This window comes from Gadus chalcogrammus, chromosome 3 (genome assembly GCF_026213295.1).
Source record: "Gadus chalcogrammus isolate NIFS_2021 chromosome 3, NIFS_Gcha_1.0, whole genome shotgun sequence".
NCBI lineage: Eukaryota > Metazoa > Chordata > Actinopteri > Gadiformes > Gadidae > Gadus > Gadus chalcogrammus.
In genome coordinates, this window is record NC_079414.1 from 16381601 (window position 1) to 16408162 (window position 26562).

The 26562-nt window shown below is 45.2% G+C and overlaps 2 protein-coding genes across 2 annotated transcripts in view; one reads left to right on the forward strand and one right to left on the reverse strand.

The window, feature by feature from the left end:
- The first annotated feature begins 4556 nt into the window (after positions 1 to 4556).
- On the forward strand, positions 4557 to 15563 carry prelid1b (PRELI domain containing 1b). The gene is made up of 6 exons (XM_056586308.1): positions 4557 to 4675; positions 5156 to 5369; positions 6116 to 6341; positions 7555 to 7668; positions 10660 to 10738; positions 13373 to 15563. Exons 2-6 carry the CDS (start codon positions 5278 to 5280, stop codon positions 13489 to 13491), a joined length of 630 nt encoding a protein of 209 aa, XP_056442283.1. The 5' UTR covers positions 4557 to 4675; positions 5156 to 5277; the 3' UTR covers positions 13492 to 15563.
- Positions 15564 to 17173: 1610 nt separating this feature from the next.
- Positions 17174 to 26562, reverse strand: part of mxd4 (MAX dimerization protein 4) — a 25959-nt gene continuing 16570 nt past the window's right edge. Inside the window, exons 4-6 of the mRNA XM_056586307.1 lie at positions 24733 to 24847; positions 22698 to 22860; positions 17174 to 19608 (exon numbers count right to left, since the gene is read on the reverse strand). Of these exons, the coding sequence (XP_056442282.1) occupies positions 19412 to 19608; positions 22698 to 22860; positions 24733 to 24847 (475 nt within the window). The 3' untranslated portion in view covers positions 17174 to 19411. The remainder of the gene's footprint in view (positions 19609 to 22697; positions 22861 to 24732; positions 24848 to 26562) is intronic.

Below are 26562 nucleotides of genomic sequence, written 5' to 3' on the forward strand. Positions count from 1 at the left end.
ACAAATTGAATGTTTATTTTTCATTGAATGTTTACATAAAGTTGCACTGGGTGCCTTTAAGGAGCATTCTCTACTTTAAATCATGCTATTCCAGTGTAAATACAATTTACAAAAGAAAGTTATAATATAACACTACAAAACCTAAAGCAGACCTCTTGCACAGGGTCCATCAGGCGCTCCAGAGTCTGTTTGAACACTCTGTTGTTCCTGTATGCCTCGGCCTCCTTCTCCAGCACCAAGTAGACATGTTCCACTATCTCCTTCTCAAAGGCCCGGTACTTGCGGGCCTGTGACTGGTAAAAGGTTTGGTCCTGGCCTCTGAACAGTTCTTCTACAACCCGTTCAGCAGTTGACCGCTGGATCAGAACCTTCTCCTGTTGCACAGGGGAAGAGAATGCTCAGCCCGTCTAAAAAGTAGCTGAGGAGTTTTTAAATGGACTGGACTCTCATGTTGCATGAAGATTATATTTCAGTGTTGAACACTTGAAATCTGTGTTATGTATTTTCATGAACGTACAGTGGTTGAGACAGAGTTCCTAGCAGCGGCAGCAGCATTAGCAGAGTATCCTGGCAGTGGCTGAGCTGCTGGAGGCAGAAGGGCTCCAGAAAGCACAGGATCAAAGCCAAGCAAACCCTGCCCAGAGTCTTGCGGCGAAGAGGGCTCCGATTGGGTCAGACCCTGGAGCAGCTTGTGACTGTTCTGGAAGTCCCTCTGGAGGGCTTCACCGCTGCCGTCCACTACAAAAGCATTGTGAGCCAGGCTGACATTGTCCACCAATGAGGTCACTTCCTTGTAGTCATCTCCGACAAAGTACTTTCCGTTGACCCAGGTGGTGTAGGAGGAAGGGCGTTGGATGACCAAGTGGCGGTAATCCGCAATGACATCATCGCTCATTTCCGGAAGAGCCTTACGGTAGATCATCGTGTGCCGGACCCATGTTCCAAACTCCTGGAAAATCGGATCCCTTTCTGTCTCAGGGAGCGTCTGTCTAAAGAGCCTGCTCTCCATTAGGTCCTCATCCACCTTTGGAGCTGAGAGCAGAATGAGAACATGGGGAGTGGAAGGAAGTTGTGATCATAAAGAAACAATTGGATGAACCTCAACTAAGGATAGTTCTAAAACTCAAAGCTTTTCATGCTTCAATGATATTAGCAAAACACTGTGGTATTCAACATTATGAGCGATATAGTTCAATGGTTTTGAATGAGTTATTTGCGTTCGATCCTTCTATGTGGTTACCCTGGGCAGGTGTTCCCTCGGTGCAGGCTGTCTGATGCTGAGCCAGAACAACCTCGATGACCTCCCTAGGGATGCAGCGGATGAGATCGGGGTTTCCCGCTGCCATCAGTTTCTTGACCTTGAATAAGAGAGAAGACGTCTTAATGGAGGAGAGCTGTGGACAACAACGCGTCACGTATCCTGTTCAGAGCTTCAGAGCTTTCAGTGTTGTATGGAGGACTTTCACTTTCACCAAACGGAGTGGCCCTGAATGAAAATCAGTCCTACCTGGTAAAAGGTCCCAAAGGCCTGCATCAGGCGGCTCTGGGCCTGGAAGGTAAGTCTCCTTAAATCCCAGCTGGGACGAGGGAGAGCAGTGTCCACCGTCACACCAGGCATCCTCCTAAGGGCCTCCAATGTCAGAGCACTCAGCTAGGAGAGAGAGAGAGGAGGAAGAAAGAAAAGAGGGTGCAGAAGTGAGAGAGATCAACCATGGATGTGGGGGAAAAAAAAGAGTAGGAGGCAACGAAGGAAAAGCAAGGAGTGTGAGATGTCGATTTTTGACAGAAAATACTTAATTCGATTCAATGATATCAACGATGAATGGCATGAGCAGTGATGGAGTAGTAGTTGGGGTCCGACTGATAGTAGCAGTGCTAGTAGTACATTAGTATTACCGGGACCTACCTGAAGGGTGAGGGCCAGGAGCTTCTGCTGGCCCAGCTGCCTGTAGCCGTCCCCGTGGAGGGGCTGGAGCTTCAGGATGAGCTGTACCAGCAGGGCGTCCACCAGGTCGCTGCTCACAGTCAGCATGGAGCCTGGAGGGATGCTCCGCACTGCCCGCACCACCCTCTGGAGAGAGAGATTCATGGGAAACGATGTTTGTGTTTGGTGTTTGTGTACCCCATGAGCTTCGATCCCACAAATATGATTGAAAAACACTCAACACAACTTGTATTTTGAATCGTTTTTCAGCACTTTGAAACTGATTTGTCTGATGTTTATTCATCTTTGTCCTGTCCCTTGTTAGAAAGGTAATTTATGGTTTCGATATAGGTAACTGTTTGTATGTGTGCAGTAATGCAAGCAAGTCATAATGTTTAGAAAAATTTAAACTGCACAGAAACACTTTACAAACAACTATTAAATCATATTGTACCCAATTAAATTAATTGAGCAAAATCATGTTTTTGAGCCTCTGGCGCTGGAGCTGACCTGCAGGTCCTCCTGAGTAGCTTGCAGCTGGTGTGGGACCAGCTGGGCTACACTCACCGCCACCAGATAGGACATGTAGTAGTTGAGGACGTGTGGAGCCGTGACCAGAGCCCCCGCCAGCCGCTCTCTGGGGAGCAACGCCTGCTCCAGGCGGGCCAGGATGGACCCGGCCACCTGAGCGATGGACACAAGACACACGGACATAGAGACACGTTGGCCCTGGGAGTTCATATCGTAGTGTTGTGCCATTATGTCATCTCTCATGGTGTGTGTGCTTGGGTCGCGCTCATTTGTTTTGTTTGTGGTATTGCATTTTTGTCGAACAAATCAGCGCATACAACTAGTATGCTGCATATTTTTCTGTATTGAATGGATGCATCATAATACATTGCATCGGCATGATTATTGTACTCATATTGAAATACACTGATGAGTCACTCATCGCATTTCATTGAAACATCTTATTGTCACAATAAAAAAATATAATGCCAGGTCTAAAAATGCAGACCTGGCAAGGAGCGGTGGGCTGGAGCAGACAGTTAGCCTGCTGCCGGTCCCCCGTCACCCTGACCCAGGGGAAGGAGGAGGCCAGGAGGCGCCGGGTCTCCTGGAGGACGGTGCTGATCTTCTCAGGGGTCCCCGGGGGTATGTACCCAGGGCTGACCTGTAGGACACAGCACCAGTGCACACAAGAAGTCAACCATGAGCTTCAGAAGCTAATGCAGAGGGGACTTCTGGGATCGTCTTGTTCTAAGGTAAGTGTGAAAAATCATATGAGCTGCAATTCTCTGGTTGTAACTCAAAGTCAATGTCTTATCACATAATTCAGTGCTCTTACTGTTGTTTATATTAACGCAGACTTCTACGTATTTCATGACTGTGTAATGCATCTCCTGTGTCAGAGCAATGGGCCTTATTCACCTTGAGGCTATCCATCTCAGTAGCTGGGCGGGGGAACTGACTGGGGCATTCTGCATTCAGTTACCCCACCCCACGTTTACAACCAATATGGAACCAAGATGGTGGCTAGATGAATAAGGCCCATCGTGGTCTGTTGTGCGGACAGTACTGGTCCCTGTGAGGGACATATCTCATTACAACAGGGCTGTACCTGAGCCAGCAGCTGGACGATGACCTCTTTGAGGGAGGGGCCCGGGACCACCACCTGCCAGGGCAGCGCCGAGACAGGAGGGGTGGAGCCGGCAGCAGTCTCAACCTCAGAGGAGTAGGAGGACGTCTGGGTGGGGCCGGGGTCCGGTGGGTCTCCAAGAGGACCTGAGGACCAATCACATCCACAAAGATTGTTTCCTCCACTCTTTAGATGATTTAATGTTGCTGATGGTCATGCTTGCTTAGCAACACATTTGTATTTTCTTTCTTTCTCTCTGGATTCCTCTTATTTCAATGCCTCTGTGAGGTCTTACGGTGAGGCTTATTAGTTGTATGTTATGATCAGTTAATAATCAAAAAGGTACCTCTGCTGGGTCTTGGAGTAGGTGGTGTTTCAGGAATGCAATGCATGTTGAAAAGCAGTAGCCAAAAAAATGCAGAGAGCAGTGATGAACACAAAGTACTATCACAAGGGACCAGGTAAACTGATAAAGGGGAGAGGGCAGCACCGTGACTCTATAGGATCTGAATTCCACCGCTGTCCAGTGTGTGTTGTGACCTCACAATAGAGAGATTGATGGTGGTTAAAAAATCGAATTCAGTCATTCTGTTGGAGTGTTGTGATTGACACGGATCCACTGTAACTATAGTGACAATGATGCACATTATAAACTTGAACAGCTATCAATCTATTTATTTTCTTTTTCTTTTACTTATCTATTGTATTTACTTATCTTATTTTATTTTATTTTATGACAATGTTTTTATGTGAAGCACTTTGAGTATGAAAGTTCTATATAAATAAAGTTGCCTTGCCTTGCCTCCTTGCCTATCTGGCTAGCCTATCCCCTTTAATTTGAAGGGTGTTGACTAAGTTAATTATTGAAGCTTTTGCACTCATTATTGGGAGTTTTAAAAGGTAACTTCAGGAAATGCCCCCAAACAGATTTGTGTGTGAAGGCGGACGCTAGGGGGCGACCGTCGGGAACAGGGGGACTGAAGTCAGCTGGTTCATTAACTCACTTCCGTTCCGTGTGTCGCACGCAACATAAGGACGGTAATCAGCTCAAGCCGTAGTCTGTCACTTGACTCAACGTAGTTCTTTTACTACACGATTCTGTAAAAAGTCAGGTAAGGTCGATACGTTACCACACGGTCGAACAAATGACAGGCGTAACTGAGGCAATGTCAATGCTAATGAACAATGGTATTCTGTTTCTTCTTCAAGACTTATCACAAGACATTATCCTGTGTCCCAATGTCCACGCATGTTGCAATTCTTATGTAGCTAACGTTACTGCTCTTTCTGTCTGCATATTTAGAAGTGCTATAACCCTTTAGTTCATATAAGAAATGGTTTTCGGTCAGTCAGTTGCCAACATTTGTAATTGTCATGCTTGTTCGATGTGGTCATTTAGTTTGCGTCTGAGCATGTTCATGGTTTTATGTTATGTATTCAATTTTTTTTTTATGTTTGCAATTTTTAATATAAAATTAATATCGGTAGACTTAACATTATATAACTTATCGCTCTTTGTTTATTGATAGTTTCGCTACTGTTATTGTTTTCCACCCCCCCCCCCCCCCCCCCCCCCCCCCCACCACACACAGCTGGGCGTCAGATATTTGGATGGAGCCAGTTTCAGATTTGAAGCCTGCCATTCACTGCTTTGACATCGCGAGGGTCGCCATAGCCCTGCATCCTCACATTTCTGCATCTCAATGAGAGAAGAATGGTCAAGTACTTCTCAAACAACACAGACATCCAGAACGCCTGGGAACATGTTGTCTCTGCATTCTGGCGGAGATACCCAAATCCATTCAGGTATAGCAACTCAGTGGTCATTAATGTTCTCTCTTATTAACAAGATTAGGCTGATTCAAAACAAAAAAACTCAGGGAACAGATCGGTATCTGATATGTTATAGTGTTGTGTATTTTACATTGATCAGGTCAATCTGACCATATTTAAAAAAAGAAAAAAGAAATTGCACTTTTAAGAAAGAGATCTGAAACTGAGCTGTTCTCTTCTGGCTTCCTGGCTCAGTTGGCTGCGGTGTCTGTCATTTGTGCTTTGTCTTCCCTTTTTGCACCTACTCAGTTAGGTGTGCCTCACTTTGTAGGGTGCACTGTGTATAGCCACACAACAGCTAGAAAATCTTCCAATGAAGATCTTCCATTTAATTCAATCCTATCATATTTATATGCCTCTGTAGCTGACCTGCATGTTCTCTTGCGTAGGGTGCAGTTTCTCCCCTCCGATTTAAAATGTTTTGCCTTGCCTCTTTTATAATACTGGTTATGTTTATGAGTTAAACCTGAAAAACTTGCAACCCCATATCATTGACAGTTGTGTGTATTGTCTATCATAAACCTCTAATATGCCACAACTCAATCGACAAATACTAGTTAGCAAAACCTTGCAACCCAACTGCCCTCATAAAATAGCTGAAATTATCTTCCCAACAAAAGGGGTCCTTGTAGCCCCTTGGAGACAGCCACTCTGATTTAAAACGGCATACAAATCAAATACCCCGATGTGTGCACTAATGTGTCCCGTGTCCCCGGCAGCACTCATGTGCTGACGGAGGACGTGGTCTACCGGGAGGTCACTGCCGACCACAAGCTCCTCTCCAGACGGCTCCTCACCAAGACCAACCGCCTGCCGCGATGGGCCGAGAAGGTGTTCCCCACCCACCTCGCCCGCTCCGTCTACATCGTGGAGGACTCCATCGTTGACCCGTTGACCAGGAGCTTGACCACCTTCACCTGGAACCTCAACCACACCACGCTCATGGTCAGATGCCGCCTGGTCCCTCTTTAATGAGGGCTGAAATAAAAAACTTGTTTTGTTGTTTTGTATTTATTTCGATTTGGTTCTTGAGGCATTGAGGGATATTGTTTTATATTTTTGCGTCTCGAATGTTCTTGTTAGTCATTGAGTGGATGCTTTTATGTGTAGTGAGTGAATTGGAGCGCATGACTAGGTTCTTGCGTAAGGAAGCCTGCAGGTAGGCTGAGGATACTGAGGAGCAAATCCTGTGTCTTTGGCCTGCTTGCCACTACACTGCGTTTTGCCCTAAACTGACAAATTTAGACTTCAATAATTATGTCTACTTTTGTGTCATATCACCAACCCATGTTACAAATTCAGGAGGCATGTGGAAATGCTCGGTACTCAAAATCTGACGTTACATTTTTTTTTCCTAATGTGTATGTACATAAACTACCTGCCCTTTATTTAAATGGGTTGGTATAAAGTATGCTTTTGTAAACATTGAGAAACCCGATGCCCCGTAGTCTTCTATCCATGCACCTGCTATATAGATAGAGAGGTTTCTTTTACACAAACGGCGGATCTGTCAGTTGGAGTTTGACTCCGGTGCTAAACAAGCAGTGTGGAACTGTATGCAAACAATATGAAAAGTTATTCTGTGGCTAAGCTCTCCCCACAGCTGAAAACACAGCCAGATAGGTAGACCATGCACTGTACAGGCCCTCCAGTCTGTGTTTTTCTAAACGGGCAAAGCTTTTTAACCTCGATTCAATATAACAGCATTTTCTACTGATATGATGGTGGCTAGGGATCAAACCCATTATGTTTGGTCAGAGTTCAAGCCAAGGTCAACGGCTTGTACATCATGCAGCGTGATGTGTAATCCTTGCCCGAATCTAAAATGCATGAATCTGAATTCATCATATTCATTGTTTGGATTGTGTTGGCTAAATCAACTATTCTGCATGCAGTTTTGTGTTCTGAAGAAAAAACAAATCTCAGAGCAAACCTGTGTTTCTTACTTGGCGTGTTACGTGGGTTAATTTCTCCAGAAATATAAACTGCATGTACCCAATCAAATCTGGACTGTTTTTAATGATAATTTCTTTACGTCAACTCTTGGACATGGAGTGAAAAACAAGAAAGTCCACATATTTTATGAGGCAGACTGTATACATGTTGACGCTTTTACCCCATAAACTATCCTCAACTGTAACCTGCTTTACGTTCTCAGGCTGTGGAGGAGCGGTGTGTGTTTAAAGAGTCGGCCCTTCAGCCAGCGACCACCAGTGTAAAGCGGGAGGCGTGGATCTCCTCTGGTGTGTACGGCTTCTCAAGACCCATTCAGGTACTTCATGAAGGATCTGACTCGATGCTACGCATGATAAGGGGTAAACGCCATGGACAATAGGAAGCGATGCTATGTAGGATAGTAATCAATACGATGTAAATTAATGAATGAAATTCATGATATGGATTGATGCTAGATGGTGAAAGTATATTCAGTGTGATGGATTCAGATGGTCTTGATGGGTTTGTTTCATTTGGCGGAGTCCTACAAACTTATCACTGCCAAAGTCTTTTCAGTTAGTCTTGACAACATTTGCGTCAGCAAACTCTTATAAAGCATTCTGTGAAACCCTGGCTCGATTGAGATGGGCCCATTATGTCTGATAATTCGACGGTGAGGATAATACCTGAGGTGCCTTGACGTACCATACAATGGTGCGGCGTTGCTTTGACAATGCGATTAGCGTCAACGAACAAACAAGCAGTTCAGTATGAGTGCTTCAATGATTAATGTCGTCCTATCGGCCCATTTCATATTATTTATTCCACAGTACTTTGTGGCTGACGTTTGAAGTAGTTGCTCTGGAAATAGTAGACTGTGGTGATAAATGATCAGTCTCTCCAAATGAATTGTCCTTCTCTTTCTTTCTTTCTTTCTTTCTTTCTTTCTTTCTTTCTTTCTTTCGATACTCTGATTCATTTGGAACTGCTTCAATTTTCCACCATCATGGAAAAATTGTCCTCCATTATGTTTGAAGGCTTCTCATTTTGATGTTGTATGAAAACCAGTTTTCAGCCGTCATCAACATCCTCTTCGTTATCTGATGGTGAACCATAGAGAAACCACAAGGCAGCCTTCCAGAAATGAGCTTGGGTACGGCCATTTGTCACCGGACAGGGAGCGGTGAACCTGTCTGAGCTTCCTTTTGAAGCCGTTCCTAGTCTGATCTCAATCGGTGGCATGTTGTGAAAATAATGGTGTGCTTGTTGGAATGGCTAAGGAATAAAACATGACGGGGGGTCGAAAAACCACTCAGAAAGGGATAATAATACGGCCGAGACAAAGTGAGTCTGCTTAACACTACCAGAGTACATGTTTATAACACCAAAGGCCTGGAGTGGTTTATTCCCCTTATACCACAGTTAACAACGGTGATTAGATGTTATTTACTTTCTATGACCTTTTTTTTACTGTCTTAAAGGTTGGGTATGGGATTTGCGAAACGCGAGCAGATTTTGAATATACACAACTCAAATGGTCCTACCCCCTCTCCTTCAACGCTGACTCTGACTCCACCCATTCGCGCAATCATGCACGAGCGAACACAGATGCGCGAGAGCGAGCCATTAGCTAGTTAGCCAGCTCCAGTAGCTACCGCAGGATAACAACAAACAGAAGCCTGTTCTGGGTCACGAGCTTTGAGTGCGTGCACGAAGGGGTTGCGCGGGGAGCGGGAGGGGCAGTGCAGTACGACCGTTTGTTTGACGTACTTACTGTCCAATGCCACTCGGTGGGTCTGGAAAACATTGGCTGGAGTTTTTCGAGCCCTGCCCGTTCCACAGATGATTGACTTGTTTAATTTTCATGTCAGTACTTCTAACTCAGTGGCTGTAAGTGGGTTATGATAAAGATTTCAAGTAATTTTGCAAAAATGGCCAAAAAAAAGAATTCCATACCCAACCTTTAAAGGGGACCTAATATGCTTTTTCGACTTTTATGACCTATAAACGTTGTTATAATGATTGATAGTCATGTTTAACCATACTAAAGTGTCAAATACTGACGTACATGCATTTCAACGTATTCCCTGCTGACAGTCTGGGGTGGCTGTGCAGAGCGCTAAACACTCGGGACAACGTTTGCGATTCACTTGTTCACATTTCCGGGAAATCATCTACGTAAAGGGCACTCCTGCCACGCCCCCATATGCCTGGTCAAATCTGCCCGCGCGCGCGCTTCAAGGAAGGTAACCAATCACAACGGAGTTGGGTTGGCAGGAGGGGGGCGGAGAAGGACGAAACCGAGCGTTGGCAGAGAATGCTGAAAGCGCCCAGATGAGAGGAAGAGTTTCCCGAAAATCGACATCATTTTTTGTGCTGTGATTCGTGTCAGGTTGCGCTATAGGAGTTAATTAATAAGAAATTAAGACCAGAAAAGTAGTATAACAGGTCCTCTTTAAGTAGTTCAACTAACCTAACCCTAACCTTCCGCCTCAACTGAAAGCAAAAATATTCTTCTCTGCCGCTTTGAGCATGTCGTTTTTGTGTTGTCTTGGGAAATAAATGTTAATTATATTTGACCGTTGCTTTTAATACTGCATTGGTAGCGTATTGATTTAGATACTTTTAAAAGTCAACCCTGCCACGTTATTGAAAAGTAATGCACACTTGAATGACCACTGAGGATCGAGTATTTAACATTGCCATGGTATAAACTAATATATTGTTATAATTATAGAAGAAGAATTTGACTTGTCATATTGAATGTTAAATATTATTTTTTGTCCTAATGTGTATGCATAGCCACTAGAGGGCAGTCACAGATCTGCTTCCACTTAACTGCCAATCTGCTTCCAGTTAGAACATCTCTGCATGTTCAGGGATACTCATTCAGTGTTCCAAATCTTTACACTTTTTTTTGCTGAAAAATCAATATTCCAATGTGGTAGTAGCGTCAGATGTTCCTCAAAATGTCAACTGTGTTTTCCCCGTACGTGACCGCATTTTGTGCTCAGAATTGTTTTGCGACCCCAACATCTCACAGTTTTGTCCCGCCCTCAAGGTTGGACAAACAGATCCAAGGGCTTATGGTCTTTGTCTGTGTCATATTAACCTCTCAGTATCTGTCACCAGTGTAACTTCACTAGAGAAAGGTATAGATAGCACAGCTTTATGTATGCTCTTCTCCTTGCAATCTCAGGACCCCCCATGGCCTTGATTTATAACAAGAAGGTCGAAGGATACATTAGGAAATATGCCTTCAAGCAAATTCTCCATAAAAAAAAGTAAATAACGTCATTTCCTTTCCATATTTTTTTTTTCTCTGCAGGAATTTGGATTGGCACGCTTCAAGAGCAACCAGACCAAGTCCATGAAGGGGCTGGAGCATGCGCTGTTAAACGGACATGGTATGTACACTGCAGCAGTTACAGGGGGTGGGGCAGATATGTTGCGTCTTAAAATTAAAAAACGAAATCATCCATGTGATGAGTTCTCTCAGATTGAAATCGCATCTTCCCATCGTTACTTTAACCGAGGTGCCGGTAACGTTTCCCCACTCGGTGTCCAGTTTACCAACCTTAGATAGGTACTCCTTTTTTAATCCCTATTCAAAGGGAAATTGTTTTGGAGCAGCGCACACATTTAATACGATTTAGAATTTACCGTGGACAATACATTTTAAAATCATAAATAAAATAAGAATAAGAATCTGTATCTACAATAAAAAGTGTAAAAACCCTTGTGTATCTCCCTTGTATGAAGTAAGCAAATTAACATCTCTATGAAAAGGAGAAGAGATTTCAATTCTAACTTTGTGAAGCACATAAAGCCTTTGTACAGTAGAACAATAGACGTTCCCTGCAACTTCTGGCGCGCGAGCAAGTTGTATAAAAATGGTTTACTGCCAGCTGAAAGTCAAAGATGGAACAAAAAACAAGCAGCTATCAAAACGAGTGATACATTGATTCTGCTGATACAAGAGTCCTGACATTCAATGTCATCCCATTTGGAGTACAAGCCCCCCCATTCCTTTTACTGTAGAACAGTTAAATAATGAAGCAGTTCGAACACTTTCGTGATAGGATAATTTTGGTCTCTAATGGAGCAGTATAAGGAAATTTGGCAGTGGTGTATGACAATATGTTGCATGGATCTTTTCATGCTATGCTATGCAAAACATTTGAGTAATTCAAACCGCAATCTGTTGTGTAGGGCCCTCATTGGTTGATTCTCACTTAACCAAGCGTAACATTAGTCACGCAGATTTCCTGTATTTCCGATGAGGTGTGGTGTTTCCAAAGGGACTTTGACATGGTTGTTGATGTCGTCATGGGCCTTCTGTCCCACACAGCCATCTCTTCACCGATCACAGGACTTAGCATTAGGCTAACAGCGGCGGTAAGTTACAATAGTAGTGCAGGATTATCCACCTGCCCCCCCAGGGCCCACCACTGTGCTGCCACAAACACTAGAGGGCCAATAGCCTCCCTCGTCTCGTTAGCGCCTATCTAGCTGCCCTTGTTAACCGCGTGATTAGGTGCGTCGTGTCAGAGGAAGAGGAGGAGGATGAAAGTGGGCAGCGAGGATTTGTTCAACCATACTTAATATTCGGCGCACAAGGGGAAAGCTGTGTTGTTGTTGTCAATGGGCCCTTTTGTTTGCGTACGTCAGAACCCTAATTGTCGCAGTGTTACTGTAAACCTGTGAGTGTAGCTGAGGCCTCTGACAGTTTGACAAAAAAACATGGCCATTGCAAAGAGGATGGACCATAGACCTTAAGAAATTAGATGGATATAAAGGGAGAAAGAAAGAGGAATAAAGAGAGAGAGAGAGAGTTTTAACTTGGATTGAAGTGTAAAGAAAAACGCATACCAATCAGTAAACACTGTCTGCGTGTCCGGGTGTTGTAAAGGGCCACGCCTCCATTCCACATGCAACCATTTTGATAATAACGTAAGCTACCAGCATATAGCCAGCATAAGCTAATAGACTTACACAAGTAAAGTGGATCATATATGCGCACTCTGTTTGAGAAGGCTTACGGTAACCGAAGCAAAAGGAACGTTGGGGAATTAACATTTTTGTGTATTAATGTAATACTTAAGAACTACTGTAAGAACTTTGTCGACACCAACAACAGTTTTATTGCCAGATTGCAAACCTATCTCGGGCAGATTCACATATCCAAGTTTTTGCTTCTATTTATCTTTTTCTCTCCGGCATGTCCCGTTACGGGAACCATAGTTAAGTAATACTGCTTGGGTCATTGACTAGGAAAACAAGCTAAAAACTCCAATGCTGTTTCTGGTTATACTGAACGGCTAATTTAAACGTGTACAAATGCCCATGCGCGTTAGATAGAGAAACACAATATTCTAATCAAAAAGTGCGAGCAGTAGATAATAGTAAGATCGTTTGGACCACTGCCATCTGCGCTGACTCAGGATTACCTCAGCTAGCCTAGATATCTCACAGAAACCTGCTCTCATTTGCATTGTAGATCCCTTTGTCCCTCTTTAATTCCTTTGTATGTTTAAGATGTGTAAGATGGAGGCATAAGCTCAGTGTGGCGCCTTCGTTTCCTCTTCATATATATATTTTTTTCGACCATGGACTGTAGTGTGGTTAAAGAATCAGATGTGAAATGAAATGAGTGACCTCCAATCGTAACATTTTTAAAATTTTAACAACCTTATCCGGAGTAGTTTTCCCCCTCACTGGAGTCAAAAGTGTTGCCCACTCATTACAGTACATCACAGGAACTTAAGACTATTGACCTAACTCTAATCCTCTCTCTCTCTCACCCCCTCTCAACCCCTCCATCTCACTCTCTCTATCCCTCTCTCCTCTCCCCCTCTGTCTCTATCTCACTCTCGTCTATCAATCTCTCTCTCTCTCTCTCTCTCTCTCTCTCTCTCTCTCTCTCTCTCTCTCTCTCTCTCTCTCTCTCTCTCTCTCTCTCTCTCTCTCTCTCTCTCTCTCTCTCTCTCTCTCTCTCTCTCCCCCCCCCCCCTCCCCCCCGCCGGGTGTCGGTCTCCCAGGAGAGGCTGCCCAGCGACCACTCAGGGACCCAGTGAAGGAGCCGTTGGGGAAGGCCAAGGAGGCGGCCAAGACCCTGGCCTCAGTGCCCCCCACCAGCAAGCCTCAGCAATACATCTGACCCCCACACACACACATACATACACTTCACACACACACCAGGATTGAAGAAGCCGCATTTCTATGTGAACATTTATCGTTCACAGCTGAACATGCAATACAATGTATTGTATACATTGTATTGTATACTGTGTATTTCCTGTTGATTATGCCTCCGTATCTACAGGCATTACGTGTTGATGGACGAACATATCACACTTGCTACGTGCTGTCCGAGTTCATGAGTTTGATTGACTTTTAGTGATCGATTGCCCTGGTCTGGAGGAGCCAGGCAAGCGTGCACAGAACAGACACATGTCCATAGGAGAAAATTCACCCTGTGGGCACTGATCAACACGACGTGCATGTTCAAAGGCATGTCGATGTACATGGTGAAACGTCAACGTAACGCACAAGCAAAACCTGTTGTCGGTCCATGAAGTCAATAGATTGTACTTAAGCTGTACGGGGCTGGAATAGAACCTACCTCTCGTGTTTTTTTTAAATTTAATTTATTCATTTCTAATTTATATTTTAAATCTCAGTTCTATCTGTACTTTTATTCTGTCCAAGACCTGGTACCACTGGGGGAGGCTCTTGATTCTCATATTCTTTATATATATATTCGTATATATAAATATATATCAAGAAACTTAATGAAGCTCTTTGGTCTCAGGTATTTAACCAACGTGTGCTGCTAACAAACCTAGCTTGAGCCGTCGCCAGCGAGGACGCAAGCTTGAATATCTAGCTGCTTAGCACATAGAACATGTTGGCTGCACTGCTTTGGCTGTACATAGACGCATAATTATGGGTTTAATGCATTTTAAATTGATGTGATGTTTTGACACCACAGTGACGGATGTTACTTTGAACGTTTGGTTGATTGATAGATCCGCTCATCGCCATCTGGCGACAGGGTATGTTTTATAGCTGCGTGGTAACCATGGCGACCGCATTGCTTTTAACCACGGGACACATCAACATCTCGAAGATGATATCGTACTTGTTTACTTTATTCCGTAGGGCCTCACCAAAGTTCTAGATGATCAACATATGAAAAAAACATTCTGTAACACAAAGATGCCTGCAAATGTATTTTACTTTTGTGTTTGCAGATAATTGTAATACTTGTATGCATATATTTACATAAGATAAGGTACAATTTGTAAACGTTTTTTGTTTAGGTTTTAATTTAAAGTGTTTGACTAAATTGCATTCCCTGCTGAGGGAGATGGCTTGGAGCTTTAGTTTGTGAAAGGAAAATCCCCTAATCTATTTTCTTTCAAGCACTGGACATTTTGAAACGTTGATAAATAAACAGACAAATCTAGACATGTGGATAATGTATTTTCTTCCCATTCTGATTAAATCCTTGTGTCCTGTTATAACCTCTTGTCATAACCATATTAATACATTGACCATAGCTTATATATGCATCCTATTCACCTTAAACTATAAGAAACATCTAACAGTAAATAAGTGCACGCCACAACTTTATATATAAAAATGTTTTTTTTATTCATTATATTACAATGAGAAAATACACCATACCGTCAAGTGTTTGCTTAAAAGTATCGCCAGCACCAGGTACTTGTGTGTACACACATCACATACAAAAAAAACCTAATATAATATTCTTCTGAATGCTTATTACAGATCCACTAAAAAAGAACATATTCACAGGTCTCTGGCACAGAACTCACCCACATCCACACTGTGTCATCGACTTTACGACAGCGAATCGGCCACTCCGAGCAGCCATGGTGGAGCTGTCGTTTTTCAAGGGACACCCTATTTCAGTGTTGGGGAGCTGCTCCACCTGCTAACGCCAACCCGATGGAGGCTACAAGAAGGCTAAGATCGTTGTGTGGAAGAATTTCATTCGATTGCTGCGTGTATTGCTTACCATGGTTTATGGAAAAAGAGAAGGTAAAACGTTGATTCTTCGGATTGGAAAGGGGGAATGCTGCTGTCCTAAATTCATATTTCTATTGTTCAAAAAATATTTATCTGGAATCACATCGGAAGCACTCCCTTTACCATTCTGCATGGGAGGTATCGTAGGACAAAGTGACGAGTTTCTAAGCAGGTATACGTTTTTACACAACATCGTTATGTTTTTCCTCCTCTCCCGTGTTCCTGGCACAAGGTCCTCTCAGCCTAGGTTCTTGAGCTTGTAAAAACCTTCAAACAGGTAAATCTCTAGGCAACAGAAACATGGCGAAAAATAAAGAACAAATAAAAAAAATGGGGGGGGGGGGTGTTGGGGGAGACTCTAATGCAAAGTGAGTCTTAATTATTTAATTTTTTTTTACCAAATCTGATCTTAGCTGTTTGGGTCTGTCAATGTTGCTGACCAACAGTGGATTTGCCCTATCTGCCACAGTAGACCTTGATTATAGTCTCCTTTTTACAAATAACTAAAACCAAGGTAAGGCATGAGGGGTACTTAAGGACTAACAACATCAAGAGAGCTGACATTATTCCATAAAAGGCAACAGAGTGGAATCTTCCTTTGAGTTAGAACAATGCATTGAACAAATCCTAGGGCCAGTTCGTAACATGGCACCATCAGAAAATAGTTGGCCTTTTCATTGCAAAAAGAAAAGATTTGTTCTAGTGTCATCTCCACATTGAGAATTACTTGTCATCTGCTCCCAAATCTAGAATACATTTAGTATTTTCAAGGCACATCTTTATCACAAACGTTCACAACCACTGTGTAGAAGTCATTCCCTCACACCCATGCCAACAGACCCAATGCTTTCTAAATGTGTAGTTTGTGCATTTTTGATCGGAGGACACTGAAAGTAATTGTCACATGTGGTACACATCTCATACACTGAATTAAATTCCTTTGATGCTCACTTCTAATAGGCGGGTTCTGTGCAAGAGAAAAACATGTCCATGTCTTCTGTCCATTTTCCTACGTTGTTCTCATGACCAACACAAAAAAAGGCCAAATTACAATTCAATGACATAATGTAAACTCTTGATGATTGAAAAGCTTTCTCAAGAACCTTTTTTTTGTGTGTTTGCCCTCCTGTGTCAAGAGTACAGATAAATACATAAAAAAAAAAAATGTTGGTCACCAAACACACATCAGCGAGACGAAAGCACAAAACAAACCCATATGCTTTCCTTGGAAACCCTACCCAGCGAATCTCTCGTCAGAAGCAAGATAAGGTTGTATCGCCCCGTCTCTTCAACCCTCCACGCTCAGCAGAGGACAGACACTGTGGCTGGTCGGGTCACTCGGAGGAGAGGAGGAGAACTCTGCAGCTGCCATCGGTTGGATAATAGTATCACTCCTCTCCCGGTGACTCCGTTTTGTTTTGTTTTTGCTGTTGTACGTCCAAAGAATCACACCGTCGTCGACATACAACCCAAGCAGCCGGATCAGGACGATGAAGAAAAAAAGAAGCAAAAACAACAAAATAATCACAACTTTCAAGAAAGTTTTTGTCTGCTTCCCCATCGCTGGACCATCGTGGAGGGGGGGGGGGGGGAGGGGTGACTGAAAGCTGCCATGAGAGATTACCAGTGTGGTCTTTTGTTACACAGAGGACTGCTAGAGCAGAGGCCAGAGGAGGGAAGGGGGATGGAGATGGGGAGGGCTTTTTTTGCACATGCCCTTTGGTCGTGGAAAAAATCATGTCACCCTCTTTGGCACAGGGAGGAGGGATGGTGGGGGGGGGGGGGGGGGGGCTGAAATCGAAGCACTTGGCCCACCCCCCGCCGGGCAGAGGGGCACCGAAGATGGGCATGTGTGTCTTTCACTGGGTTGGTGGGAGAGTATCAAGAGGTTTGACCTGAGAATGGACCAGGCGGGGGGAGTGGGGGGGAATAAGGACAACAGTCACCCAGGCTCACCAGGCCACAGGACATGGACAGCAGGGAGGGAGGGAGAGGGGGGACTGTGTTTCCCCTCCCCCCTCCATCAGCCTGACGTCATGGCCCGCTCTCATATCTCTCTCTCTCTCTCTCTCTCTCTCTCTCTCTCTCTCTCTCTCTCTCTCTCTCTCTCTCTCTCTCTCTCTCTCTCTCTCTCTCTCTCTCTCTCTCTCTCTCTCTCTCTCTCTCTCTCTCTCTCTCTCTCTATATATATATACATATTCATGTACGCTTTTTTTGGCCTCAGCGTTTGTATGGCTAAGAGAACTCAAGGGAATTAGGAAAATAGAATAATTATTTTTTAGAAATATAGACTACATGCTCATCATCCTCCTGTATGTAGTATTTTTTAAGTGTTTTTTTGTTTTTATATATATATATATTTATATTTATATATATATATATATATATATATATATATATATATATATATATATATATATATAGCTTTCTATATAGGGATTTTTTATATACATTTTTTTTTTTGGTCAGACCTGTCCTTATGTACTGGTCATTTTTTAAGCTCTGGGATGCCAAGCTCTAAAGACTGCCCGGGAAAATAGATTTATGGATTAGTACGTGGTCAGAGAACTGCAGAAAAGCGCCTCTTTCGTCAAGAACTTTCTACCGTGCAATGCAGACTATAGGTTACTGTGTGCAGTTGATCTATGTTAATCTATACCAAGGTCTTTAGCTAGACTTAGAAACACCAGATAGATAGAGAGAAAATAAAAACTATATAGAAGACTTGAGTTATTGATAATACATCGATATTAAATTTGTAAGTGTAATGTGATTAGTTTTAGCTAACTGAGAACACCTACTAAATACAGCAACTTGTTAAAGCTGGCCTCACGCAACCCCTGATCTTAAACAGCTTTGACTTGCTAATCAGAACGCAAAAAGAACAAAAGCTCAACTGGCTTGAGTTTCAATTAATTAACTGAACTAACTTCCTAGATGTGTGTTGTGAATTGGCCAATCAGATAGGGGCTCCACTAGCCCTAAGCCTTTTCAATGAGTAAAATGTTGAGGTAAAACTTTGAGAAAAATAGCATCCCGCAGGATCAGTTGAGGAAAACATCAGCTTCCCAAGTTCACTGCTACATCAATTTGCTACTGAATTTTAAAACACAAAAAACAATCCTGGGGATGCTCTTTACAATGAAAAGCTTTCTTTTTTTTTGAGGAATAAGTTCTGGACAGCTCCTTGAGTGAATACTAGTAGTCTATCCACATGATCACGTGGTATGTTGAAGTGGTCAGTAGTGTGGAGCAGTGGTTAGTGACCTCAACATAGGCATGCATCTCTGGGAGTTATTTTCTTTGGTGACTAGTTCTGTCATGTTCTAATGAAGGCCACAATAGTCTGTTCCCCTCACCAAATGACATTCCTATTGAAAATACTGTCCAACCGGGGTTGCTGGTGTTGTGTGTACAAATATATTGATTTAGTGGCAAACTACAATGTATTATGCGCCTCTGTAATGCATGTTAAAAAGAAAACAACTTCACATTTGTAGACAACTCAGCTCTTACCAAACTCCCTTTCTTTCTTGGCCACAAACCAGTTCATAATTTACAAGTCAAAGCTGTATCGAAACCACATAAATCCCTAACATAACCACAAAATCTCCTCTACCTCTCCATCTCTCTCTCCCAGCCTCTGGCAACACTGGTTCTGGTGTTTTTATGGACAGTGTGGTGTGGGTCCGGGTGGGGGGGATGGGGGGAGGGGGGTGATTTGGGCCGTGAATCGGGCCGTGAATCCTCAGGGAAGGTTACGGTCAGTAGGTCTCAAAATGTCAAGGTTCAGCAAACGGTTGAGAGGAGTGTCCGACCTCCAGAGCTCCTACTTCCTGTTAGCTGCACACAAGGGGGCGGGGATTTGGCCATTTTAGCTCCATCCAACAACGACTCGGGTCACAGACGATGTTGGGGGGGGGGGGGGAGAACAAAATAATAAAAGTTAGAAATGATTGCCTGCAGTGGGGGGAGGGATAAAGAAGCGGTGTAGAAGAGCTGAGCGTGGGCGGACGCGGGCCCTAGCAGTGGTGTGGCTGCAGTCTGTGGGAATGTGTGGTGGCAGTATAGCTGTCGCTGGAGCTGCTCTGGAGGCTGTAGTGGTCCTCCTCCTCTTCCAACTCCTCCTCCTCCTCTTCCCCATCGCCATCGCTGATGCTGTCCCCGCTGTCGGGCTCACCCGGCGTCAAATCCATGCCCTCGATGTCCACGTCCACGTCTGTACACAACAACAACAGCAACAACAACGCTAAGTAATGCAGTGACGTGCTGGCTGCTTTTGTTATTCAAATGAGGTAATGGTAGACAGGAAGGCGACGTGTGCCTGTTGGTATGACAGGGTTTAAACAAACCAAACAGTGTGTGTGTGCAGGGGCGCTAGAAGTGACTGTGCCGGGGCAGTAACTGCAACAAAACAGTTTCCTAAACAAATCGATAACAACATTACTTTTGAGATAAGTGGTTTATAAAACATGGTGGTTTTTCGTGAAATTCTTGAAGAATCAGCTTTTACGTTTGATTTCTTTTCAGAACATCCAATGTATTTTCCATGTCGCTCAAACGAAGAGCATGCAGCGAGGCGCGAATGTGATGCGGTTACGGTGGGTTAGGCTTGTAAAAAAACAAAGCATGATATCTTTAATAACGGCCACGAAGCCAAACATCAGAGAAACCCACAGTCAACTCCCAGCCTGCCCTTGAATAGCTCCTCCGCTGAGACGTTTCCTCAGCGTTTACCTCATTTGCAGGCGAGTCCTCACCGCAGTCTGTCAGTATGTCTGTGTTGTAAAGTTCAAGTGCCTTGTTTAATTATCACCCGTATAGCGTGCCTGTCGCCCAGCCAACAATAAATCCTCTGATTAGGAATACACCTGTGTTACGTGTGGGAACTGTCCATCGCCGAATGTGCTACGAGGCTGCGTGTCAGGGACACCTGAACACACAGCTAGACCAGAGCCAGGCTTTTATTGTCAACAGACTCGGTGGAGCCTTTTGGGCGGTTTTATAAATACAACTTGTCGGGCAACCGCAGTCACCGGAGACACTGACACGACCTTGAACATGTTAACCTTGACACGATATAAAAAAATAAATATGATAAGTTGGCTATAGTGTTCCACGTCAAAGTGAAACAGTTTTACTGTGCAGTATGATTAGTCATCCAGTATAGCTAACTATTCAAGGTAACCCAATTCATAAGACAAGGCAAGGGTCATCATCCACATAATAAAATATCCAACGGAATTAAATGTCATATTCAATTGAAAGATACAGAAGGTAGGTCTAAGTATAAAATCAAATATTAAACGTGAGGTGCGGCGGTGCTAGGCTGCCTAGATTGCAGGTCGTGTCAGGGAGACATGACCCTATCAGGGAGAACTGCTCGTGATGGCAGGATTGATGCAGAGAGAGAATTCATGAACATGTATTCCATGTATAGTCAGTAGCCATACCGGGGCCATCAGAGAATGAGTGCAAAGGCTTAAAATGGGATCAGTAATCATTGGACCTTTGACCCCGCAGACTGATCTGTAAACAAGGGGGAAGTGTGTGTGTGTGTATTCCACGTAGCCTTTGGGAGTTGACGACACGTGTTGACATTTTACATCCACTTAAAGCTATTGACCGCTGGTTCACCAACACAGATACCAGCCGGTAATAGAGAGAGAGACTGTGTTTGGGTAGGTTGCTTCAGGTGAGTATACGCATTGTGAGCTCAGCACAGCAGGCCAGCTCCTGAATGCTGTTTACTATTCAACAGTTAAGCAGAAGCTTCTTATCCGAAGTGACATGCAGTGAATTGTTTTTAAAGATACATGTCATTAATGAGCAGGTATTGATTCCCCAGTTTGCAGATATCATCTGAGCAAGAGGATGAGCCCGGGAAGGCACAAGCCCTGACAAGCCTTCTTGGAGAGTTCTGAGTGACAGTAGAAGGAGATTGTTACCCCTTGTATCAAAACATAAACAGTGATCTCTCACTCCACGTCGACTGGGCCAATCAGCACACACAATAACAAAGCAATCCCCAAACTCCACTGCGCACGCTGCCTACATGCACCCTGAACACAGGGCACGGCATGACATTTCTTGAATCATCTGAGGTTGTTCACACTGTGAACAACCTCCGACTGTGTATACTATAAACCTATTATTTATTTGCTTACGTGGCCATTAGGGTCTATTGAGTGCCAGCAAGCGAGGGGAAGACTCTGTGGTTCAAACTAGGTCCAGATTCAATGGCCGGCCAGGAGGTGATGAGCCATTGATAGGTCAAAGTTCAAACTGTTGCTTGGGTGCCTTTGGAAATAAGAGATATCGCAATAGTACATTTTAGAGGATATGTAATGTCAAATCTTTTGAAGATCTTCTCTGCATATTCATATTTCCTTAATTATTTACTATCCTGTAATTATCCTGCTGCTGTATACCAAAGTTTCCATGCAGTGATAACATTAATCTTATCCTCATTAAACGCGGTCGATGCACTGCTCAATTCTTGCACGCACATGCGTTCGCCTACAACAGGCAAACGCATGTTCTCTCCGATGTTCTTTCCTTGGCCAAACGTTCTGCTTATCAGGAATATTTCAGCATGTTCGATCTGTTCAAACTTGAAACATCTTTGTTATCTAAGAGTTTTAGGTGTTTACGTGTTGTTTACCGAAGCAACTCCCCTGATGGAAAAGCGGTTCTTGTACTTTTAGGCTCCTTCACTTCACATGGTCACAGGGACCATTATGGAAATAAGTGCTTGCACTTTGTCATGTTTTTCTTTTATCCCTTGGATATGTCTTTATTCCAAATAAATCAAATCAAATCAAATGGTTTTAAAATGTCAAATCTGTACGCTTTCGTTCCCAACCATACGCTTTCAGCCAAATGCCCTCACATGCTTCTCTCCAGACACGTGATATTAATGGAAATCGACCGTGTCATAACTCGTACGGCTGTCATCCAGGTGACACATTACTAGCATCTGCACCCGGGAGTTTAAAAACCAAATGTATGCAGAGAGAAGCCTTGAAGTAAAACTTGGGACAACCTACACACTATTTGTTGTGTATCGCAATACTGAGCCTGGACCCAAATCGGCCCTAATCCCACCCTCCTTGTACCAATGCGCTTCAGAAAATACAGCGAGGAAGTTTGTTCCCACGAGGTAACTGTGGTTTTAGACAGATTTAATATTTCTATAAATGACCGAAAACCGAAAACCGAAAACCGAGAACACCCTCAATGTTATGGTTGAGTGGACTTCCCCCAACCCCTCCCCCACCACCAGGCCCCCGGGGGGCCCCCCCTCACCTTGCTCGGAGTCGGTGGAGATGGTGGAGCCCATGCTGTCGGTGCGGATCCTCTCCACGGCCCCCGACACGGAGAGCTGCTCCAGGCGGCGCTTGAGGTAGCGGTGCTCTCTCTGGAGCTGCTCCTTCACATTCAGGTTCCTCTTGTCCTGCTCCTCCAGCTTCTACAGGAGTGAGGGGGGGGGGAGGGCACACACACCACCTGGCATGGGTCTCGTTGTCATCACCAGAGTTCAGTGCCACATGATGGAGGACGGCTGTTTTCTTTGTCCACAACCACCGCCAACCTGCGCCCGGTCGCTCAGCCGCCGGTCGGTCTTCAGACCTTGCAGTGGACTGTGGGTTGTGGGCTGTAGGTGATGGATTGTAGGCTGTAGGCTGTAGGCTGTAGGCTGTAGCCTGGATTCTCAATGCTACAGAGGTCTGCCTGCTCTGAGAACAGACTTGGTTGATTCTTTTCCAATTTCCCAATGATGTGTTGTGTGACATTTGATGTTGTATCTGCCTTATTGACCACGCATGTGGGTGTCTTCGTTTTTCGTCTCAGTGTATTTCTAAAGTATGCTTCCTTGCAAAAACATTTGAAGTAATTTCAACCTTCTGCAGGGTCACGCGAGTTCTGAGAAGTGCCATCTCAGGCAGTTCATAGCTAGGAAACGCCTCATTAAAGCATGTCTCGGTCTAGACCCACACACAGAGGACGATCGCAAGCAAGCAGAAGACGCATGACAAACAGGAAACCAGAGGGTTAATAAATCATGTGTGAACTGCCCCCCCCCCAACCCAACCGCCGACCCAGAGCAGCACTGCATGTGTGCAAAATAGAATGATGCTTCACCTCATCGGTGTGCGTGCGTGCGTGCGTGCGTGCGTGCGTGCGTGCGTGCGTGCGTGCGTGCGTGCGTGCGTGTGTTGAAGAACACAAAGGAGGGCATTCATAGCGTGGCAACACCCTTGCCATGTACTTCTGGGACCCCGACGCTAATTGGCTTCTCCTCTGCAATGTTGTGTGTGTCACTTAACGTACATGAGCTGCATCCCTTGCTGAACCGTGAACTGTGAACAAGAAAGGGAAGCGGGAGGAGAGGGGGGAGGAGATGGGGCGGGCCGAAGGAAACCCCAAATCTAATTATCTTCAACCGCATAACTGAAGATCAGCCAAACGCACAGCACCCCCTTCACCCCCCGCTGCTCCATGCTCCACTCTGTTGACTTATGACTTAGTTTGAGCAGGACTTGACTCCCAGTTATGGGAACAGTCTCTCTCCCTCATGTCAAGCTCTTACAACGCTGATGGGATAACCGAGAGAGCGGGACAAAGGGGGGGGGGGGGGGGGGGGGGGGGGGCGGGAAGAGGGAAAGAGAGGATTTAAAGACAGAGAAAACTCTTTGTACTTTTTGGGGACAGCGTCTTCCGACTCCGAGGCAGAAGGTGCGGGGTTCGATTCCCCAATGTGCCACAGGCATCCTTGAGCAAGATGCCCCTACCTGCTCCATAATGCCTGTCGACTGAACTCACTGTAAATCACTTTGGACGTAAGGATTACCATGATTTAATGGAACTCATAATACAGGGGCCGGGGGCTTGATGAGACGTTGAGCAGTTAAAGAAGTCACGTAAGAAAAGCACAGCTGCTGAAGGTACAAGTCACTGAAATGACTCACTCCTTTCTGACATCACGTGTGTTTGCGCGTGCGTGCGCGTGCGTGCGCGTGCGTGCGCGTGCGTGCGCGTGCGCGTGCGTGCGCGTGCGTGCGTGCGTGCGTGCGTGCGTGCGTGTGTGTGTGTGTGCGTGTGTGCGTGTCAGCATTTGGCTCCTCTGCTGAAACATACACATTGGCTGCTCTCAGGGCACAGACAGTCGTGGCATTTAAGGTGTCACGCAAGCAGAAAAAAGAAGCTGTTCACAGATGCTTGGAAAATCAGCTGTCGCAGATGTGCTCCGACAGCATCGCTATAAACCCCAGGGTGGTGGTGGTGGTGGTGTTGGCGGTGTGTGTGTGTGTCAGCCTTAGGTTTTCCTCCCTCCACATACCTTGATGTGCATCTTGGCCCGCTTCAGGAGGCTCAGGGTGGTGTGTCTGGTGCTGTCCGGGCCCAGCGGAACCAGCTTCTTCAGCTGCTCCAGGTAGAGCCGCAGCTTGGCACGTCTGTGGACGACAAACACACAAGAGAACAGGAGTTGAGGACATGGGGGGGACACAGTCGGCGGACGGGTGCATGGACGTAGAGGGGGGAATTCTTGGGGCAGGGGGGTCACTGTAATAAAGCGCTTTTGGTTTTGGTTGCTTGAACCGAGGAGCCTGTTTAGAGGGAAAAGGAAGGCCGAGTTGGGGTAGCTTAATATGTGGCCAATATGTGGCCAATCACAATGCACAACACCCCATTTTAGCTTTTTGTAAACCGAGGACAGCACGAGGTTGTATCTTTCAGACCCAATCTAGCTCCAAGAGGATATACAGGTGGGACCGGTCCAGCGTTGAGGTAGAGCCAACAGCCAGCCAATGACATTTGCCCTTCAAACTAAGCCATGGGGACATTGTCGTCATGACTGGCGTGTGTGTTGGCTGGCTGTTTGGCCACAGTGCTTTCATAATCCTGAACAGCACACAGGATAAAGGTTTTATTATCTCATATCTGTGGACATTTATCATTTGGATCCTGGTGCATGGCTCGATGTGTCACGACACAACTGATTGTTGTAAACTGTTCATATGCAACTAAAATCAATATAGATGGTATTGGCCAAATTAAATAAATCCTAATCATGCATGAACTGAGTGCAAACCAACAGCCCCTTATCCAACCCATAAGTCAACAACTATTCATATTTTCAGCATTTGATTCTGATTGCGTGAACAAAAGGCAAACAGAAGGGTAGACCCTACTTCAGTATCATAAATGCCCTGTCCTACTATGGACAGCTAGCACGTGATCAACCACTGTATGTGTCACCAGATAGCCTGTGGCCACTTCTCAAATTACCTCTGAAAAAAAGGGTCCGACGTGTAAACAAGTTTCAACAGCGTAAGCAGCACCATCTCCACTAGTGTCACGGCACGGAGAGCGGAGAGAGAGAGCCAACGCACACAGACACACACATGCACACACGCAAAACGTTCCCCCCGTTTGATTGGTTTAAGGGGTGGGGGATATGGAAGGGCGTTGGCCCTCCGGGGAATGAAAGACCCTCTCACTAGCCGTTTCTGTAGCTTTTAGAGGTCAACCTGTTGCTGACCATGTCCTCCCTCTCTCTCTCTCTCTCTCTCTCTCTCTCTCTCTCTCTCTCTCTCTCTCTCTCTCTCTCTCTCTCTCTCTCTCTCTCTCTCTCTCTCTCTCTCTCTCTCTCTCTCTCTCTCTCTCTCTCTCTCTCTCTCTCATAACAGCATCTTTCAGCATGTTCCTGGTGTAATTATAGCTACAGAAAGACCAGGCCGCTCTGAACAACAAGGAAAAAAAGGAAAGAGGAGTGAAAACAAACCAGCAGCCAGCGTACCTCTCGCAGGTGCTGGCTGGGACGACCCAGAGCAGGGCGTGTGAAAGTTACTCCAGCGGTCTCATTCCCACTTCTCCCAGGGGGACGAGACCCCCCCCCCCAACCCCAACCCTCCCCCCCTACTAACCCCACCAGCCCCCCCCCCCCCAACCCCCTCCTCCATCTCCAGCCGGCCAACAGAAACACAGCTCAGTCTGCTGTAGAACAAGTGTCTTCAGAGGAGGACAGGGGGTGGGGTGGGGGAGGGGGGTTTGGTGGGGGGACAGGGGGGGGTGGGGGGGGGGGGCACACCTCCAACCTGCCCTGGGTCCCAGCCCACATGAAGTGGTTGGAGGTGAGCCAGGGGAAGTGGACAGGAAGGAGGTGGGG